Here is a 21,865-nt window from a genome sequence, read left to right on the forward strand (position 1 = left end):
ACTAAAAGTTCTAGTTACTTCAATTTAAAACACCATAAACAGTATCAAATGGTGGTCCGCTCGGTGGTTTCATCCATCCTAACCGCTTCTCTGCCCTGGCCTCTGGGTGCTAACCGGAGATCCCGATTGCCTGCGTTGTGTTTCTTATTCTTTAGGGTTGAGGTGCTGTAATGGTGGTCGACTCTTCGGTTGTTCCTGAACTCCCAAGGGCTCAGGTAGGGAGCCTAACTCCCCAATTTGAAAAATTCTGGTTGACCCTCTAAATTTTTTAAATCTATTTGTTAATAAAATTATAGTTTGACTTCAAAATACTAAAATTTTGATTATATAATGGCGAGATTTTATTCTAACTCCTATAAATGTATATAACATAATCCCAATCTCTCCAAAGAAACTTTGCTGTTGCCAAACTCCAACCAATATTTCCGGTAAGATGGGGTCCGGTTGGAAAAATAAGCTTTGTGGCCTATGGACTGTGCTGTGTTTTCGCGTCGCGATTAGGCTACGGAACTCGAGTCCCATGAGGCTCGTTTGGTCTATTGGTTCAAGTCAAGAGTAGTATCCACTACCGAAGGCAAGGGTTGCTTAAACTCACTATATCAATGTCCGTTACCTTGAGAGTTGAGTAATGCATCTTACTGTTGGGCGACGTTTGTGCTGAGATCTCTTTTTGCCTCCATTAGGCAAGGAGGCTTAATTCAAGCAATGACGAACTGTCTCTGACATAAATTGTAGGGTTTACTCATCTTCTAGGGTGTTGTCTTTTATGAGACTTGGGTTTTCGAGTGCTTCCTTCGTTTCGTTTATTTGGGTTGGAGGCTTCATTGTCCTTTGTTTGCATGGGACATTGTTCCCATTTGCTGTATTCCTATGAAATGAAATTTGAACTTCGACCAAAAATAAAACACAAATCAAAATATCAATATATTGCCCATCATCCAGCCAGAGGGTTTACTGGGCTTGAAGAGTTGGGCATGTTCAGTGACTTGGCTTCAAGTCAAGTCATTCAAAATGCTAAGGTAAAGACAAAAATTAATAGTTTTAAGAAGAGAGAATGTTTAACTTTTGTCCTCCATGATTCTGCGTCAGAGCCGATTTTGTCTAGAGAAGACCCCAGGTAATGTTTGTATCCATGAATCAAATAGGTGTTGTTCTGTTGTTTAACCATTTGCACCATGTGCTCGATAAAATATTGGAATGACAAAAGAAAACCAGCAGGGCAATGACATAGTGACGGGGAAAATTAGAGCGAGATAGCCGAACCAATAAATATGTAAATTGAATACCCATACAAGTGATGGCATTAATATCAAAGACCTCAGGTCCCACCATTGCTAGATTTCTACTTTTCTTCATGTTCTGTGTCTGCCCAACCCAACCTAGCATGCAATGTTAAGCATGAAATTCGTACCAAAGTGTCTAATGTCTCTCAAGTCAACATTTTTCTCTCACTTGCTTTTGCTTTGCTTATAAATTTTATTTGCGGTGCAATTTTATTTGTAAAAAGGACGTACTGTTCATTGGTTTTGCTTTATCTACTACAGGTACCCAATATGAATAATGATGAGTGAGGGAAATTTTTTATGAAACTGTGGGGGCAATTTTTTTCCACATCTCTATTAGCTCTATAATTAAGGTCAAGAGAAACATATACCATACAAACCGCAAAGATTTTCTAAAGTTTCAGAGCCCCACTTTTGTACCCTCTTAGACCCTCACCCATTTCTTTACAATAAAAGCCCACAAACATAAAGAGGGTAAACTCAACTCACATACCCTCTGCTGAAAGTTCCTGTCAAGGCTGGCCTCAGAGTGAACCGTCAAAAGGGTTTTGATAACAAGTGCCAATCACAATCCTCACTATTACTCCCAAGCACAAAACCAAAAATTCTTAAAACCCAAAAAGAGGCTTCTTTTTTTTTAAGTTTTTTTTTTTTTTTGATAATTAGTGATCAGTCACTTCCATGGGGTTCTCAAGAGAAAACTACAGCAAGCAATTATGTATTTAGCCACGTCGAATCCCCGTGAAGTAATTGAAGTCATGGTGCTGGACTCTAAGTTGCTTTAGCCACGAATCTGCCACGCTTAAAAGCGACACCAGCCTCTCTTGGTCCCACCCAGAATTACCCGAGACCCACACGTTTCCTTGCATCTTGTAAGTGGCCAAGCCAAATGGTGGAAGAGAGATGCCTTCTCCTTCCTTTCGCTTCCTTTCAGGATTCTCAATGTCATCTTCCAGGTCCATATCTGCAAAACAACCATTACATGTATAAGTATCTTGGAACCAAGCAACTTAACATAACACAAAAGCTGAAAGAAAGAGAACCTTGGAAAGAAGAAGATAGAGTGTGGTATGTGAGGAAGCATGTGGACAAGTCTTTTATGGTCCTTCCCATGGGAATATGATAAATTGGGTACCTGATATCATCAACATCAAACAATAATCCTTTGTCAATAATTTGAAACTATATAATATGCAAATCATATTATCTAAAGAGGTCTAAGAGGGAGATTCTATCAGAAAAGAGAGAGGAAGAGATGGAAACAGACCAGTAAACAGCCATCCAACTAGCTGGGGAAAGATCTACGCTCCTCAATGACATCAACCCGGGGTATCTTCTCGATAATCCATTAATCTGTTAAAAGCGAGTACCGCAACGCGTCACAATCGTGTCGAAACTTAAAGCCACAAAGACCGAAAGGGTATTAACTTATTCTTCTTTGTGACAAGAGTAAAACTTTAAAAAACAATATCACGACAAAAGCAAGAATTTATGCTCATGAAGGATTAGATATATATTGATAATATCCTTAAAGAGATGATTGTAGACAAAATAACAAGAGACATGAAAGAACAACAATATGCAGAGAAAGAGAAATAAAAGCAAAGGAATTTTGCTATTCAAAGGTCAAAAGTTTTATTTCAGTCTTTATAAGATGCTTATATTCTGAAAAATCCATAGCTGTTCTTTCTAAGTCTAATCAATTGCCATTACATTGTCAATCTTACAATTGGGAAAAAGCCATATAAAGCATAGAAAATGCGAATCAAAGAAAGAAGACAATGCAATCAGTGAAAAAAGATGGGTGTAAGTAAGGGCTAAAACCAACAAAAGCAAGGAATCAGGCAAAAAAAAAAGTACCTTATCCATGAGTGGAACTCTTCCATAAGGAGTTGATCTCTCGAAATACTGAAAGTAAAGGTAACCCAATCTATTATTCACATGCCAAAGGCTATCGTGCTCGGAACCGCCATCCTCCGACGAGCATCCGTCCCATCTCCATAACTTGTCACTCTCGCTCTCATCACTCAATGAATCACTAAAAGAATCCCTCTCGCCATCACCTGATTCAGTCTCCTCCCTGTAAAGATTCCAACCAGATTTTATTTTTTATCACATTTACAAAACCCCCCAGAATTGTACAATTGCCCTTTGCCTAATCTAATAATATCGATTGAAGGTGTTAAACAACACAATTGCATACTCAATGTTTGCCACGAATATCATGTCAACTGCCAAAAGATTGATTTACCTAAAGGTGTTGACTGAAGAATTGCTGGTAAAGATTTGGATGGCAGAGAGATAAGGAACATAGTATTGGACTAAGGTTTCGGCGTTGTTCAAGACAATGGGAACGCCAGCCCCGTACGCACTCCATTCGTCATAACAATTCCAAAGATCACCCAACGTGAAATATTCAACCTTTTCTCTCTCCCAAGGGTGCCATAATCGATTAAGGTTCCTAATCTCACTCTGCAACATAAACAAATCAATCATGAAACCATAATCAAATAAACAACAAGAATGACAGAAAGAGAGAGAGAGAGAGAGAGAGATGGGAAAGAGGAGTGACCTTGGGAAGGAAATGGGACTTGACAGTCGGGGTAGTGCAATGGAGGAAGCAGGCAAGGTTTGATTGCGTCGACCCTGTTTCAAAAATCATGATTCCAAAACAAAGAGACGGAGATGAGAGAGATTGGTTTTTTTTTTTTGGTCTCTCAACCTCAACCCTGAAAACAGAGGAACCACAAGAAAAACACAAGAGAAAGAGAGAGTAGAATGGGAAAGACTAGGGAGGGAGGGAAACAAGGAGAGAGGAAGAGAGAGATTGTCGCGATTTGGTTATATGATGGAAATTTGTGACTCGAGAGAAATTCTATATTCTCACGTTTGGACAGCTAAATTTAAGGGAACAGAAATGGAAGAGAATTTTAACATCAAATATCTCTCTCCCTATCTCTCTATTCAACCGAGTCTTTCTTGGTGGTTGACAATGTTGTCTAATTCAACTCTTTTCCGGTCACCGGTTGATTTGGACGACCCTTTCTCACCACCCCCCACAAGAAAAGCTTAAGAATTAAACAAGTAGTGAAAATAAAAGGGAATTCCACTCTATGCCTGCAAACTTAAAGAAAACTCAAGCCTGCTCTGCTTGATCAGCAATGAAGAAACAAGTTTCTTCTCTCTTCGCCAAAAATTTACGACCGTTCAACGCTTAATTCTTAAAGTTCAATCCAAAAACCCACAAGGCAAAGTTGAAAACACTCATATCCCACACCAAGAAACAAAAACAAGACAAAATAAGGGAAAACCAGAAAAAAGCTTATTTTAATGACAGAAGCCAGAACTTTTTTTTCAAGGTTTTTTCTTTTTATTTGTTTCAACAGAAACCCAAGATTTCTGATAAAAGATTTGTTGGTTTGGATCCTTTCACTAGGATCAAGAGGACTTCTTTAACAGAAATTAAAAAGAAAAATTGAACTTTTTCCCGGGAAACAAAAGCAGAGCACAACCAAAATACACTCGATAAGGGAAACAGAGGGGAAAAAAAGAGAAAATATCATATTTATGAACACAACTATCTGTTTCTCTACACTTTCTAGAAAGAACCAGCAAAAACAGACCGGGATAAATACAAAACAGTATTAATTTAAGGCATCTAATTTTTATATATGCATTAGATTTCATGACTCTGTGGAAAAAATAAGAAAATTTAATCTTTTTAATAGTAAAAAGAGAAAAATCTTTACATCTAATGAATTGTGCCGTTTTGGGTAAGCAAATATTTTATTACTGTGGAGTGTAATCCAATCACCATAAAAATATAGCTCTGTTCTGTAAAGAATTAAACCATGAAAATTGAAATTTGAGAAGAAAGAATCCGACTTTTTGCGTTTAGTCAAAATACGATTTTTATTTACCATTCACACCAATAATGAACAATTCAGCCCATAAGATCCTTTTATTATTGATTAAGCCGGATGTTGTATGTGGTTAAAATCCTAAAATCTAAATTCAAGTTTCATCATTCTTATATTCATATTTTCCCAACCTTTTTGAAAATATTAGCATTAATACATCATATTAAAATAATATTTGTAATTTTATTATTTAGATAAATATTTTTGAAAATATTTGAACTATTGAAAATACGTGAGTTAAAAAATAGTTATAAAATATGTAATATGAATACTACTATATTTTTAAAAAAGTAAATATACAAAAATAAGATAAATGATAATGTTGAAGTTTGATTAATTTCTAACATTAGTTGTAATAGCCTAAATTTTCAGTGATGTCGGAACAGTGATTCAAGATCAATAAATTCGACAAATGAGTAGAAAATATTAATAATTTAGTGAATATAACTTAAATGTGAAGTTAGGAAAATTTTTGAAATAGCTAATAGTGTACTAGAAATAAATATTTAAAAAAATTAGAATCAGAAATGAGATATTGAGAGTTTGAAAATTTTAAAACGAGCCATAAATATTTTTATAAATATTTATGGAGTGTTAATAAGTTAGTATTAAATTTTCGTCAAGAAATTTTAAAGTTTCGATAGTTAATTAAATAAAAAGGACTAAATTGTAACAAATGTAAAATTATGGGAAATAATTAAATAGCTTAAATGATAAAAGAAAGAGGGTTTAAAAGGAAAATAAACCCAATGTCTATTTGGGCTGGACGGCAAGGGCATGAAATCAGCAGGAAAATTGATGAATTAAGGGCAAAATTGGAATATTGCAAAATTTACTTAATAAAGCTAGGACTAAAGTGAAATTATCTAGATTTCTCATTATTTTTCTGCATTCTCATCAGCAAAAACACCATAGAAGGGTTTTATTAAGCTGGTTTTTCATATTTTTACTACAAGTAAGTTCAATTCTTGATTATTTCTTGAAATTTTTGTGTTTTTCTAACTTTTACAACTAGGTCCACTTGTTGAATTCATTAGTTTTTGATTTTATGAAAGAAATTGGAAGTTGCTATGAATATGTGCTGGAAGTATATGATGATTTAGCATGGAATTAGAGCTTTAAATTTTTTATATGCTGATTTTATTGAAAGAATTGAATAGAAAGTTAATGTTTGGGAATTAATGGTGAAAGAGTTTGAAGTTAGGGCTTTATGTGGAAATTCTGAATTTAAATAATTTTGAAATAACTTATAATGTCTAGTTAAAGCATTAATTGGGAAAAATTAGCTTCATTGAGGGGTTAATTGATCAAGGACTGAATTGTATGAACTGTGAAATTTGGGGCAAAAATCGAAATCAACATTTGCACTAAAACAGTTTTGGACAGCAGCAGTAGTCTAACTTTGAAAAATCACCAAAAATTTTAGAAATTGAATTATAGAATGAATAAAATATGAAATTAAATCTTATCGAGTCTAGTTTCTTATAGAAGAAACGGTGTAAGCAACGGAATTGTAAATCATGAGATATAATATATTTTGTAAGACAATGTCAGAATGAATTCCGGTTCCCCTGTTCTGACTTTGAAAAATCATAAACAATTGAATAAAAACAATTAGGGGCTAAAATTTATATGTTTAGAATCCTGAATGAGTCTATTTTCAAGAGAAATAAACAAGAAAATCATTTGGATCCTGTACAAAGAGATAATTAATTTTTAGTGAAGAAGGGTCGGAACTGTCAGATAGCAGAATAGGGGAGACTTCAATGAATAAACTGTATTAATTAGCCTAACCAAAAATCATGAAATTTTTATGGTAAGAATATATGTTAGTCTAGTTTCATGAAAAATTAGCGGATCTTAATTTTGAGTTCTGTAACAAAAGATAAAAATAATTTAGTGACTATGACACGGATGGACAGCATTAGAATATACATAAGTAAATAATGAAATTATAGATAATATTACTTATAAGCGGGTTGAAGATGAAGTCAATACTGATAAGTGAATGATTTTACAATGATAGATCGAGAACCTGAAGCAAGTCGAGGGAAAGAAAAAGTAGCTGATTAGTCCCTGAACTTTCACAAATTTTGCAAATCGACCCAGGTAAGTTCATATGGTTGAAGTTTAATGATTATATGTTAATTTTATGAATTATATAATGTATGATGAAATATATTTATTGATGAATAGAGAATAAAATAACAACCCGAAAATCGAATAAATGATCAAATTGAGTGGAACGTCGGATTTGAGTATTTCTGATCAGTGACAAGTGATAAGTGGTAGCTTTAGCTACACTTATCTGATCAATGACAAGTGATAAGTGATAAGTGGTAGTTTTAGCTACACTTATCTGATCAGTGACAAGTGATAAATGATAAGTGGTAGCTTTAGCTACATTTATCTGATCAATGACAAGTGATAAGTGATAAGTGGTAGTTTTAGCTACACTTATCTGATCAGTGACAAGTGATAAATGTGATCAGTGTAAGACCGTGACAGGACTATGACTTCAAAAAGTGATAAGTGATCATACGCAAGACCATAGTTATACTATGGCAAAGTGAAAGTGAAGTACTCAATTTTCCGTAACCATTCCCTAATTTGGTTAAAGAATGATATGTGACAAATGGGCCCAAAAGAATTAAAGGAAATGGATAAGTGGTAGTAAGTTTATACAAGGGAACTCACCAATGACTGTGGTTGACAGGTGAACTTAATAATTGTGTATATTGTATAAGTGTATAAATATTTGGTAAGATTTATGTTTTATGCCTATGAACTTACTAAGCTTCTATAAGCTTACTTTAGTGTATTCAATGTCTCTTGTAGATTGACGTGGAAGTATACAGAGGATCGGATCAACACAAAGGATCACACTATCCAGATTATCTCCGGTAACTTTTGTAAATTTCCTTTTTATTTATATGGCATGTATAAGGTTTGATGATTATATATGTAACAGCCTAATTTTTAGTGGTGTCGGAACAGTGATTCGAGATCACTAAATCCGAAAAACGAGTAGGAAATATTATTAATTTAGTGAGTATAAGTTAAATGTGAAGTTAGGAAAAATTTTAAAATTGTGAAATGTACAAAAAATATATATATATATATTAAAATAATTAGAATTGAAAACGAGGTATCGAGACCTCAGGAATTTTAAATCGAGCCATAAATATATTTATAAATATTTATGGAGTGTTAATAAGTTAGTATTAAAGTTTCGTCAAGAAATTTTAAAGTACTGATAGCTAATTGAACAAAAAGGACTAGATTGTATCAAATGCAAAATTGTGGGAAATGATTAAATAGCTTAAATGATAAAAGAAAGAGGGTTTAAAAGGCAAATAGACCCAAGGTCTATTTGGGCTAGACGGCAAGAGCATGAAATCACCAAGAAAATAAGGGCAAAATTGGAAAATTGCAAAATTTACTTAATAAAGCTAGGACTAAAGTGGAATTATCTAGATTTCTCTTTATTTTTCTGCATTCTCATCAGCAAAAACACCATGGAAGAGTTCCCTTAAGCTGGTTTTTCATATTTTTACTGCACGTAAGTTCAATTCTTGATTATTTCTTGAAATTTTTGTGTTTTTGTGACTTTTACAACTAGGTCCATTTGTTGAATTCATTAGTTCTTGATTCTATGAAAGAAATTAAAAGTTTAGGGGTAAAATGATAATTTTATTTAGAGCATTAATTAAAGTTTAGGGGTAAAATGATAATTTTATTTAGAGCATTAATTGAATGTATTATAACATGAAATAAATGAAAACGACGATCAAATTTCTTTATAAAGATCCGGATGACTTGAATACGAGACTTGAACGTGGAAAAAAAAAGATATCGGATTAATGAAATATCTGATAAATGAATCGGTAACTCCGGTAATGCTCCGTAACTCTATTCCAGTAACGGATTCGGGTTAGGGGCGTTACATTTATTGGTATCATAGCTAAGGTTTAGTCGGTTCTCGGACCGAACGTAGCATATGTGAAGTCTATAAATACATGCCATTATATAACTTGTGATAAGATAATTTAATATCTTCCAGCTCTGATGAGATTTATTTTACTTAAAAATAGAGATACTTTCCCAACCGAGCTAATTACGATAATGTTGAAAGCGATACTCAAATATGTGAGCAAAAGTAGATTATGATGAGTCGGAACTCATAAAGGTATGAATAAATGTTATATTTAAATTTATGTGTATAGTAAGTAAAATTTTAAGGTAAGTATCAATATTGAATTAAATTTGTATTGATATATGTGATTGATGTGGAAATAGAATTTTGGATATATGTTATATTTGAAAATTTTATTGATTGGGAATGTGATGAAATTGATATGAATATGTGATTAATTGAAATGTGTATTGATTGGAAACTGGAAAGTGAATTGAATACCCTATTAACTGTACCGGACTGAGTCGGATATAATTGGCATGCCATAGGATTTTGAGAACGGATTTGGAGATGAGATTTGGATATGCTGATGTTTATATCACTCGGATTTATCCGAAGAGGCACTTTGTGCTATTCTGGTGTGTTTTGGATGGATTATATTATTCTGGTGTATTTGGGAGGATTATATGATACTGGTGTGTTTTGGAGGATTATACTGGTGTGTTTTGGAGGATTATACTGGTGTGTTTTGGTTGGACGTTTTGGTGTGTTTGGATGGAATCCGTGTATCCGCCAAAGTCCGAGTCTTTTAATAGAGGTAAATATGAATATTAAGTGAAATTGAAATGAGAATTGAATTCCCTATTAACTTGTCGGACTAGTTGGATATAATTGGCATGCCATAGGAACCGGAAGTGTACGGGATTTGTCGGCTTTACTGATCATGCACTTTATGTGTCGTATTTCAAGCACCTTGTGTGTCGTAGCAGGCACCTCGTGTGTCGTTTCAGGCACTTATATGTCGTATTCTGATCAGGTACTATGTACCGTTTTAGGCACAATGTGCCTTACTGGTGTGTTTGGTTGGATCGTGTATCCGTCTGAGTCCGAGTTATGTTAATAGGGTTGAGTAAATGAAATGAGAAAATCGAATGAATTTGATCAATTAAACTATAGAAAGTGTGAAAAAGTGGAATTATGAAAAGAAATGTGAATTGTGAATTGAAATAGAGATATGAGATTGAAAGCTTGAACCAAAGGTTAATGAATTGATTAAAGATAATATAGATGATATATGATGCCATTTGATGAAAGACTATTGCCGAGATATGAAATTAAAGCATAATTAACACATATAACTTATATTGCTACATGTTTGATGTCTATTATTTATTATAGTATTTATAATTTGAATTATGGTAATACCACTGAGTACAAACATACTCAACGTACGATTATATTACTATAATTCAAATTATTTATTATTAAATGTTAAATTTAAATTATGTATATGGTAAGAGAAGTATGAGTTAGTGATATTGAGATATTTGAAATGTGTTTATGATGAGAATGAACTTAGAAATGTAAGAATAGAAGTTCATGATATGTATGTGACAATGTACGAAATGAGATAATCAAAAGTTGAGAAATGATGAAATGTGAATGAAATGAAAGTTTATATTGTGATAAACTTATCTATGTTTGTGTGGCATTCATATGATATTATGTGTCTGACTTGTTTGGTTAAGTAAATGCTATGAGTAAATTTACTCAAAATTCATGGAATGTATGTTTAAGTACGCTAGTTTGAAATGGATAATTGAAAAATTCGTATAACATAATCATGTATGTTAATTTGTTTGAAGTGAATTATGTAATTGTGATGATATGATGTTGATGATAAACACTAAGTTATATGTGTGTATTTATGAGAACTCAGTTAGAGGCTTTACGACCTCACCCTCTTACCAATGTAGTATTTTAAAATGAAAATTTACAAAAAAAATGTTGAATAAGTTCGCAAATGTGAAACTAATGAGTACAGTAATGGAATAATTAATAATGCAGACGGAGTTGAAAATAGTTTGACAAGTGAATACAGTTTTTTAAAAAAAAGATATCAGATTATTCTAAAGATCATTCAGATTACGTAATGTCACGGTTAAAGAAAAAGTTAACCTCGGCTAGTCGACTTATTCAGATACAATGTCTGAAGTATGTGTTTGCTAAAATTTTTCCCGAATTGGTTTTCGTTAGTGAATGGAATGACGCGGGGTTCATGATGACATAATTAGTAAAAAAAATGAAAAAAAATGATAATTGAGTAGTAAAGATGTCTGTGTGTGATAGTTACAGTTAAAACGAATATGATCATATTTTCTGGGTATTCTATGTATTCTTTTATCCTCAGAGATATGTGTGTGGTTGTTCAGTCTCTGGTTGAGTTCTGATGTTTTGAGAATGCTAGTTAATTATGATGTTAGACGAAAGCCCTATTGGTCTGGTCGGTTTATGATCGTCATTTCTTCATCTTCTTGGAATTCTATTTTAATATGTTGGAAATGAAGTTAATGGTAAAAATTTATGTGAGACTATTCTTATGTTTCTACTGATTATGATTTTGTTTTATACATGCGGGAAATATATTATCTCTGTTATGATGGAAGTCCAAAGTCGGTAAGCAGTGTTTTTCTTCTGACTTTCTTTGAGAAAATATCAAGATCTTTATTATCTTCTTGTGAGTTAGATGTACTAGTGATTGCACGAGCGTTACATAATATCTTTGAGTTCATGGATGTCTATTTGTTAGCAAGTAAGCCGAACATTAAGAACATTTAGGATTATTGCAGTCAATGATAATACTAGTGTGTTATGAGATAGAATGACTATAGATTTCGAATTTGGATTGTCATTAACATCGGAAAGGAAAATGTTATTTAGTTTATGGTTGTTCATTTGACAAAGAAAGATCTGTATGATCATTTCAGTAGGTACAGAGTTTTCATTTGACAGATCAGCTGAGTATATGTATCCCTGAGAGGGTAATTTAGAATTTTGACAGTATGTTCCAACATTGTGTTCTAGAGTTCAAAGGTGAATGGAAAAAGATATTCGAGGTTAAATCAAATTGTGATTCTGAGAAGTTAGTAAAGGTGTTTTATGAGTGTTGAAAGCAACTTCTTCTGGTAAGATTTTCGGGGACGAAAATCCCTAAAGGGGGAGAGTTGTAACAGCTTAATTTTTAGTGGTGTCGGAACAGTGATTCGAGATCACTAAATCCGAAAAATGAGTAGAAAATATTATTAATTTAGTGAGTATAAGTTAAATGTGAAGTTAGGAAAAATTTTGAAATTGTGAAATCTACAAATATATATATTAAAATAATTAGAATTAAAAACGAGGTATCGAGACCTCGATAATTTTAAATCAAGCCATAAATATATTTATAAATATTTATGGAGTGTTAATAGTTAGTATTAAAGTTTCGTCAATAAATTTTAAAGTACTGATAGCTAATTGAACAAAAAGGACTAAATTGTATCAAATGCAAAATTGTGGGAAATGATTAAATAGCTTAAATGATAAAAGAAAGAGGGTTTAAAAGGCAAATAGACCCAAGGTCTATTTGGGCTGGACGGCAAGAGCATGAAATCACCAAGAAAATAAGGGCAAAATTGAAAAAATGTAAAATTTACTTAATAAAGCTAGGACTAAAGTGGAATTATCTAGATTTCTCTTTATTTTTCTGCATTCTCATCAGCAAAAACACCATGGAAGAGTTCCCTTAAGCTGGTTTTTCATATTTTTACTGCAAGTAAGTTCAATTCTTGATTATTTCTTGAATTTTTTGTGTTTTTGTGACTTTTACAACTAGGTCCATTTGTTGAATTCATTAGTTCTTGATTCTATGAAAGAAATTAAAAGTTTAGGGGTAAAATGATAATTTTGTTTAGAGCATTAGTTGAATGTATTATAACATGAAATAAATGAAAACGACGATCAAATTTCTTTATAAAGATCCGGATGACTTGAATACGAGACTTGAACGTGGAAAAGAAAAGATATCGAATTAATGAAATATCTGATAATTGAATCGGTAACTCAGGTAATGCTCCGTAACTCTATTCCGGTGACGGATTCGGGTTAGGGGCGTTACAATATAAATGCTAAGACTTGTTTAATGAATATACATTAAAGTAAAGAATGATGAATATGTTAAATAGTATGATTATAATAGAAGTATAATTTGGTATCAAATTGATTGAAATGAATTGGTTCGTTAGATTGGTCTCGGTTTTAAAATTTGCAGGGAAGGTTAGATATTTATAAAGAGGTTATATTGAACAAAAAAAACTTTAGAATTTTGCGAAAAATTCCCTATGGTTTCGATTTAATTCTGGTTTGGTCTCGAAGTATGTTTTGGGCTTTGGAGGCCCATCTAAAGGACGTCATGACATGTTTTAGTAAATGAATAGTATTTAACTCGTATTAACGAAAAAAATTAATTCGGTAATCTCCGATAATACCTCGTACCCTATTTCGGCGACGAATACAGGTAAGGGGTGTTACATTAGTAATATTTTTAAAGAGATAAAATGTACTTTACAAATTCATTGTTATAAGTTTATTTTCAATAAATTCTAGATTTTTCTCTCTTTTTTTCTATCACTTTATGCTTTTATTAATCAATTTATTTACCAATAAAACCTTTTAATTAATTTATTTAAATAAAAGTGTTTAATGAGTACTAAATATAAATGTAAGATATTAAAGTTTTACTTGAATTAAAATATAATTTTTTTTAAACACCCACTCAAGTTAGACATGTAATACTTTTAGAAGGAATCAGGTGGATGCTTGAAAATGGTTTTCCATTTCCTGCTTACTGGGTTATTTTTGATTGCTCAGCTTTCTAGATTAGCCACTCATCGTGAAACCACTCGTTAATATAGTAAACGTCCCTTTTCATTAGGCTTTCTGCTTACTATAGTCTCGCCACTTGTTTTCAGTGTGAACACTCTATTTAGAGACCTTTAGAGCCCACCTAAGTATAACAACTTCATATTGTCTAAAAAATTATTAACAGAATGAGCCCTACTATGCTCGTCTTTCACATGTTCCATGATAATAACCTACCTTCCACGTTGCCACTACCAAGCAAAAGGATCTCCCCTTATAAATACCCTTCAAAATGATGAAAAAGAGATTATTTCCTATTAGCAACCTTAAGCAATTACTTCCTACAATTAGCCTTCCTAACCTCACGACAATCTACCTCCTCTTTGTCTTTCTCCATCTATTAAAGTAAATCGGCCTCCTTTACATCACCATAATTTTAAAGAAATTAAATTTTTTCATAATTAATTAAAAATTGAAAACATTAAATAGAAATAAAATAAAAATTATAATTATTTTTAACTTAAAATTTACTTAATAAATAAATCTTAACCGTTTATATTTTTATTATTATCAAACTTTAAGAATAAATAGATATTTTTCAAATTAGAAAATATATATATTTAAAAAGTTAGAAAATTTGTAACTTTTTCTCAACCTAAAAAAGTTGTTTTTCTAATATGATTCACTAATAGTAATTGCATTTATCGTCATTTAATTAACCTTTTGATGCAAAGTTTAATTTGATAAATTATAATTCCCATGTCTCGTTAATGTCTTCTTTAAAGGCTTATTGAATAACCGCATTGATTATGAATAAATAATTAAGTTGATGTTATGAATTATTTCTATTCGGAGGTGTCTATGAGTTGGGCTGAGTTTGAGTTTGATCTAATTAAAATTTTAGGCCCATTTATTAGGTTTGGATTCAGCTCAAAAAATGGGCTTAAAATTTTGTCCAAGTCTAACTTGGATAAAAATATTAAAATCGGGGTTTAGTTCGACCCGCTTGTATTATTTTTCGTATAGTTTTAAAAATATATATTATACATCAAAAATATTAAAAACATTAAAATAAATATTTCACAATAAATTAAAAAACAATATGTATACTTCAATAACACTAAGATAAATAGGTATAACTTAATAAGCAAATACCTCTAAAATAGTAACAAAATTAACAATAAAGTATGAGTTATACAATATCCAAACGATAATAATAAAATAATGAAATGGTAGGAAAATAGTAAAAAATAACAAGAAAATAATAAAAAAACAATAAAAAAAAGGGAAAAAAGAGTAAAAAAACTGGTTCTAGACTAGATTTTTTATTAAAGAGCAAAAATTTGAATATAAGAAATTAAGTAAAAGCTTTCCTTGTTTTCTAATTTTGGTTTTTTTAATAAAATATTTAGTATCTAATGATATTTATTCTTATTAACATGATTAAATCCCATTTATTTTGTAAGTGATATCAAATATAATTACTAGTTAGTAAGATGGCACTTGAAAGCCATAAAGTATTTTAGTCCTTTTCATATCATTTTTTTGATAAAAAAAAAAGATTCTTGGTTTTGATGAAAATACCTAAATAGAACTTGTCAAAGGAAAAAATTTATTCTTGGTTTGGTTTAATGAATCTATTTATATAAATATATTCAAAAAATCATTTAAATAATATATTAATTAAATTGTATTTAAAATCCAACACAATAAAAAAAATTAGGGTGTATTTAGGCAGAACATGAAAATTAGATAAAAATATAATTATTAGGGTAATAATTATACTTTCTTGTAGTTACAAATAATTGTAATTTCCTAAACATGTTTGGCTCATAGAGTGTAACTACATCATAATTTCTCCTGTCATGTTTTGGAGTACAAATTGTAATTACACAGTCATACCATTTATATTTTAAAAATGTTAATTACTATAAAAAAATAAATACAATAAAACATTTCTAGACAAGTGACAAAAATCAAAATCAAATTATCATATATAATATGTTAGTCTAACAAAGTAGTCAATAATACAAGTACTATTAAAAATAACAAACAAAAATAAATAAATTCTATCCAATTTTATCTAATTGATCAAGATTCTATATTTATTGAGATATTCTCTATCATTTGTTAGTTCTTAACTGAGTTCTTCATTATTGTAATTTAAATTTAAATATGTATCATTAAGATTATCAATATTTTCTTCTTCCAAGTACTCTTTAAAGTATGGATAATCTCAATTCTACTTATGAATGAAGTTATGAAGAATGAAACATGTTAGTACAAACCAATTTTGTTTTTTTTTATACTGAAGTGATGTTAAAGAGATTAGATAGTTTTTTTTTTCATTTTAAGAAATAAAATATAATTTTATCATATATTAATTTATAACTAATCACTTATAAGAGTCCGAGTCACAATTTTTTCATTCGATAAATGACATAGCTCTTGTTTGCTCCCTTAGATTCACGCCTATATCACAATATGATTACTCGTAAGATCTAGTGCTATGGCTATGCCTTCCACTTATAGTTTGTTTCTCAGGTAAATTTCTTTAAATTCAAATTTTAATTGAGTTGACGTTACGAGTCAATCAGATACTAATTAGGTCATTAAAACTTTAGTTTTACCACTCAACCAAATTAAGCTTTATCTTAAAATATGTTATATATTTTAATTTTATTACATATACTATATTACCTGACTCAATTGTATAAATTATTATATATATATTTAAAACATACTCATATAATTTAAATACATAATTTTTAAAGTAAAATAAAATTTCTAATATGTATAAAAAAATGGAATTGTGTAAATGCCGCCGTTGTATAAAACAATAAAACATTCTCGCCTCCTTATCGGCATCTCCATAGATTTCAATTCCCGTCAACATAAGGAGCAGATCATATCCACTCCCAGACTTCTTTCTAACAAGTAGATATCTTTATGCTTGTTATGTCTCCAGTTTACAAGGTTGTTTCACCATTTTTTATATTATATGTTTCAATTTTTAATAATTTAATTATACTTTCTAATAGTTATTTAAACTCACAAATATTTTATTTCAAATTCAACTTAGATGAATATTCAAATCATTGGATGGATTAATCGTCACTATTTTTATTTTTACAAAAAATTAAAACGTGTAAGTTTTAGTATATTTATTAGTATTAACTGATCAATAAATGATAAATCAATAATTTGATTTGTGTAAAACGACGATTAATTTTTTTTTAAATCTTATTTGTACTCTTAATATTGTAAAATATAATTAAGTCAACATTTAAAAAAAATACACTGTTTTTTTAATAAATTAAACACACACTTAGTTTATTATTATTACACCATTAATTTGTTTCTGTGTTAAGGATATCTATAAGATTAACGTACGAGGAAAAGTAGTGTTAAATATTAGGGGACATGATACGAAAACTGATCAATATTAAATAAAATTAAAAATCGATTAAAAACGTAAAATTATTGCACGACTTAGCAAATAAGCCACGTACTAAAAAAGAGATTATTAAATTAAGGATGGAAGATATTTACAGAAAAATATACAAATAGACACGTGGATAGCCAAAAGAGGAACAAAGTTTCATGTGTGTTTGCTGTCTGAAGTGGTATTTTTGGTCCCACTTTGTTCTAACTGAGACAATAATAAAAATAAAGCAGCTATTTTTAGAGGTGAATTTTATTCATTAGAAGATTTAAATGAGAAGGGTTTCGTGGTGGCATATGGAGGGATGGAGTGTGTCATGTGATCTGAGGGTTTCGGTATCCATCACAAACTTATATTTGTTTTGTTTGTAAAAGGAGATAAGGTGAAAGAGAATGATATTTTGGTCTGTCCAATGTCCATAAATAATCATATCCCAGCAGTTTAGAGTTCAGTAAGTTCAGTTCAGTGAATAATATACAGAGAAAGAGAGAGCATAACTGAATAAAATATAAAGTGTGAAACACATGGCATAGCTTGACATGACACAACATGAATAGGCTTAGTTGTCTCCATGCCGCATGAGAAGGGATGTTCATCTTGCCATCCTATTACCTCAAATTAAAATATAATCATAAATTAATAAAGCTTCAAATTTTATGTAACAAAAAAGTATATTATTTTGATATATTATTTTGATATTGTGAAATTTAAACTTCAACTGCAGCTAACTGCACTTATAAATATATGTTGCTTGTAAATGAGTGACACCAAATTTTAGAGGACCACCGACTCTTAGGGCCTGTTCTTTTATGCTTAAAAAAGACGTTTTTGACTCTAAAAATATTTTTGGAAGAAAAGTTGTGCAGAATAAGTTATTTTTAGCTGGAAATTTTGACTTTTCTGAAACACTTCTGAAAAGGAGAAACTAAAATTTTTAGCTTTTCCTCTCTCAAAAGTACTTTTAGTGCTTAATTATTTTTCCACCCCTCCAATAACATAGTATTTTTCTTTTTTTTTCTTGGTGCTTAATTACAAATGTGTTAAAATCATTACTTAAAAATAAAAAAATATTTTTTAAAATACTAATTACAAATATTTAATGGTTATTGTCGAAACTATTTTTTTTGAAAAAGGGCGTTGACTTATTTAAAACAAAAATGGAGTCGCCACCAATCCCTTTTATTTAGGTGTGATCGGTTCACTTAGAAATTTAGTTGTTTTAATAAAATATTTCAATTTATTAAAACAAATGATTTTGGTCTACGAAAATTGAGAAAACGGACTCGAGAGTCAATACGTGAGAGGAAGGATTAACACCCTCGTCACGTCCAAAATTAATACCTAATCAATTAATTAACGTCTTAATGTCAAAAGTTGAAAAGATTTTAAAATAAATTTTAAAACACGATACCTTCCCATGGATGCTAATTTTAAAACGCCTGAATTACGTTGAAACGAGCATCACAGAATTACTCTTCCCGAGATAATAAGGTGTCACATCCAGTAAATTAGGACGCAACGTTTAAATCTTCAGGAGCAAGTTTGCCTTTTAATCTTTATCGAAAATTTGTGTATTTTGAAATCTAAAAGGATATTTGGCTTTTTAGGCTTAACAAGAAAATCGAAACCCAATAAGTTAGGACACGTTTTCTTGAATTCCCAAAACGCGAAATATTGCTTTGCTTTGAATATTTTTATTTTTGAATGATAATAAGTACAATATTTAAACGACGTGCGTTATTTGTTTGGATTAAAATAAAATGATTTATTTGAAAAATGTAACGAGGCTTGATTCATGAGGTGAAGATATGAAATAAAAATATAGTGCGACATGGAACAATGATACATGAATAAAATATTACACAAGCGAATGACAATAATATGAACACGTATAAACAAATTAAAGTACACGCAATGGTAATAATCACACAACATACATTATTTAAACACCAATATAATTAAAGCCAAGTGAACTAAGTGACACAATTTTTTTAAAAAATAAATAGTTGAAAGCAAACTAAAATCAAATGATTGCAAAATAAATTTTAAAAGGACAATGAATGAATTTAAAATAAATAATGTGAAAAAAAAGAAAGTTCAAATCAACAATATACAAAACGATTTTTTTTATAAAAAAGAATGATATATATATGAAGAACTTTAAAATAGATAATATATATATATACACACAGAAGTATGAAATAAATAATGTAAAAAATTAAAGTAAATAATAATAATAATAAATTTTAAAATAAATAAATAGAGTTCAAAATAAGGTATATAAAACAATTTAAAATAAGTAATCAAAACAATTTTAAATAAATAATATATAATAACTTTTTTTTTTAAAAATACCATGAACGGCAATTTGAACTAAATAGTAAAAAATGATTTAAAAGAGTTAACACATATAATTCATTTAAAAAAATAAAATACAATAATATATAAAGTAATTAAATATAAATAATTTATACACCCTTTAAAATAACATACGAAAGCTTTAAATATATGATGTGTAAAAAGAATTTTAAAATGAATAATAAAAGGCAAAACAGTTTTAATATAACTAATATATAAAAACTTAAAATGGATAAACATAGAACAGTTTAAGTGAAATAATATGTAAAGAAGGAAAAAATCTAAACGGTTTAAAGAGTAAATGAAAAAAATAAAAAAACAAACAAAAAAATAATAATAAACAGAAGTAATTTAAAAATTAAAATGAAGTTAAAAGGTTAGGGACTGCATTGCAAATCAGTATAAAGATAATGGGGCATAACCATAAATACCAAAAGCTGTCAGGGACTAAAGCAACAAACGCGTAAACTCGCGGGGGCTAGATGGGAGAATATCCCAGGTCCCAATGCGCAACATTTTACCTGAGGGCCTAAATGACACATGAATAAAATTATAGGGGTCGATTTAAAATATACAAGAACATTTGAGGGTTTGATTGAAAAGTTCAAGAAGAGGGAAGGATTAAAATCGAAAATATCCCATTTGAATTTCAGAAACGCGCGAATCCCCTTTGCATCGAGTCGGGTCGAGCATGGGTTTGCTCATACGGCGCCGTTTCAATGTTGGTGCCTTTGGTACAAAACGACACCGTTTTGCACTGCTATTTAAACTAATTTTTTTTACTTTTTTTCATTTCTTCCCTTTTCTTCTACAAAAAACAGAGAGCAGCCCCCCTTTTTATAACTTTTCTGTGCTAGGGTTTCTTAATCCATCATCGTCGTCGCCTTGATCACGGTGGTCGGAGCCACGCGAAGACCAGATTTTCGGCCCTTTTTAAGAGGGTCCGAAAGCAAAGCCCTCCAAACTCAGAAAATGCGAAAGAAAAGGTCCCTCCCCTTCCCTTTTAAGTCCAATTTTGACGATGGAGAATAGATCGGATGACGTGACGCGGGATTATCCGGTGAGGTTTCTTCTCTTATATTTTTTGTTTAAAATAGATTCGTAATAAAATAAAAAGATAAAAAATAAAAAAAAATGAAATGAAATGAAAACAAGAAATAGAAATAAATAGTCAACCTTTTTTCTTGTATTTTTACTTTTTGATTGCTCAATATTCATGTGTTCTACAATATTTGGGTTTCTAATGAAAACAAGAAATAGAAATAAATAGTCAACCTTTTTTCTTGTATTTTTACTTTTTGATTGCTCAATATTCATGTGTTCTACAATATTTGGGTTTCTAGGCTTTTATAGCCGGAAAAAACACTCGATTTAATGTTGTCTATGCTTTTGCTTGTTTTCTTGCTTTGTTTCTACTCTGTTTTTTTGCCTTTTTGCTCTGTTGTCTTGCTTTGTTTCCTTTTTTTTGCTTTCTTTTGCAGGCGCACAAAGGGTCAACACCCCTGTAGATGGTCGTTTTGGTGCAACGGGGGCCGAATCTTGGGCGTCGTACGTGCCGAGGGTGCATAGGGAACTGCTGCGCCTTAGGTCATTAGGGTTTTTGTGTTGTTTTATGTTTTGGGCCATGTTTTTGGGTTAGGTTTCAGTTTTGGGCCTGCAAGGCTTGGGCTTTGCATTTGTGTTGTTGTCACTATTGAGTTTTCTGACGGACCGGGCAAATTTGGGCCCGTACAATTATATTTAAATATTTTAAATGTAGTTTATATATTCTAATTAAATTTTATAAGTAATTAATATTTATTACTTAAAAATATTTAAAATTTATATTTCACAATTTAAAATATTAACAACAAGTTATAATAATTTTTTTATATTCTTACTAAAATATAATAATATTAACTAATTTAAATTTTATTTAAATGCATATTTGTTACTTGATAATAACATGTCTAAAATGGACATTTTATTTCTCAAAAGCACTTTTTGACAGCAATGCTAAATACTCAAATTTTAAACCAAACTTTTCAAAAGAACTTTTCCATAG

The 21,865-nt window shown here is 30.5% G+C and overlaps 1 protein-coding gene across 1 annotated transcript; it reads right to left on the reverse strand.

Annotated features, from left to right (window-relative positions):
- Positions 1 to 1,631: 1,631 nt before the first annotated feature.
- LOC107886756 (uncharacterized) lies at positions 1,632 to 5,116 on the reverse strand. The gene is made up of 6 exons (XM_016810812.2): positions 3,856 to 5,116; positions 3,535 to 3,755; positions 3,144 to 3,363; positions 2,551 to 2,636; positions 2,327 to 2,418; positions 1,632 to 2,247 (listed from the first exon to the last, which is right to left on the reverse strand). The coding sequence occupies exons 1-6, from the start codon at positions 3,943 to 3,945 to the stop codon at positions 2,006 to 2,008; spliced, it is 951 nt and encodes a 316-aa protein (XP_016666301.2). The 5' UTR covers positions 3,946 to 5,116; the 3' UTR covers positions 1,632 to 2,005.
- Positions 5,117 to 21,865: the final 16,749 nt, after the last annotated feature.

The sequence above is a fragment of the Gossypium hirsutum genome, chromosome A03 (genome assembly GCF_007990345.1).
Source record: "Gossypium hirsutum isolate 1008001.06 chromosome A03, Gossypium_hirsutum_v2.1, whole genome shotgun sequence".
Taxonomy (NCBI): Eukaryota; Viridiplantae; Streptophyta; class Magnoliopsida; order Malvales; family Malvaceae; genus Gossypium; species Gossypium hirsutum.

Coding starts and splice junctions, on each gene's coding strand:
- LOC107886756 (XM_016810812.2), bottom strand. CDS start 3,945: ATGATTTTTGAAACAGGGTCGACGCAATCAAACCTTGCCTGCTTCCTC. Junction 3,364..3,534: donor TCTTCAGTCAACACCTTTAG/GTAAATCAATCT, acceptor GAATCTTTACAG/GGAGGAGACTGAATCAGGTG. Junction 2,248..2,326: donor TCTATCTTCTTCTTTCCAAG/GTTCTCTTTCTT, acceptor GTTGTTTTGCAG/ATATGGACCTGGAAGATGAC.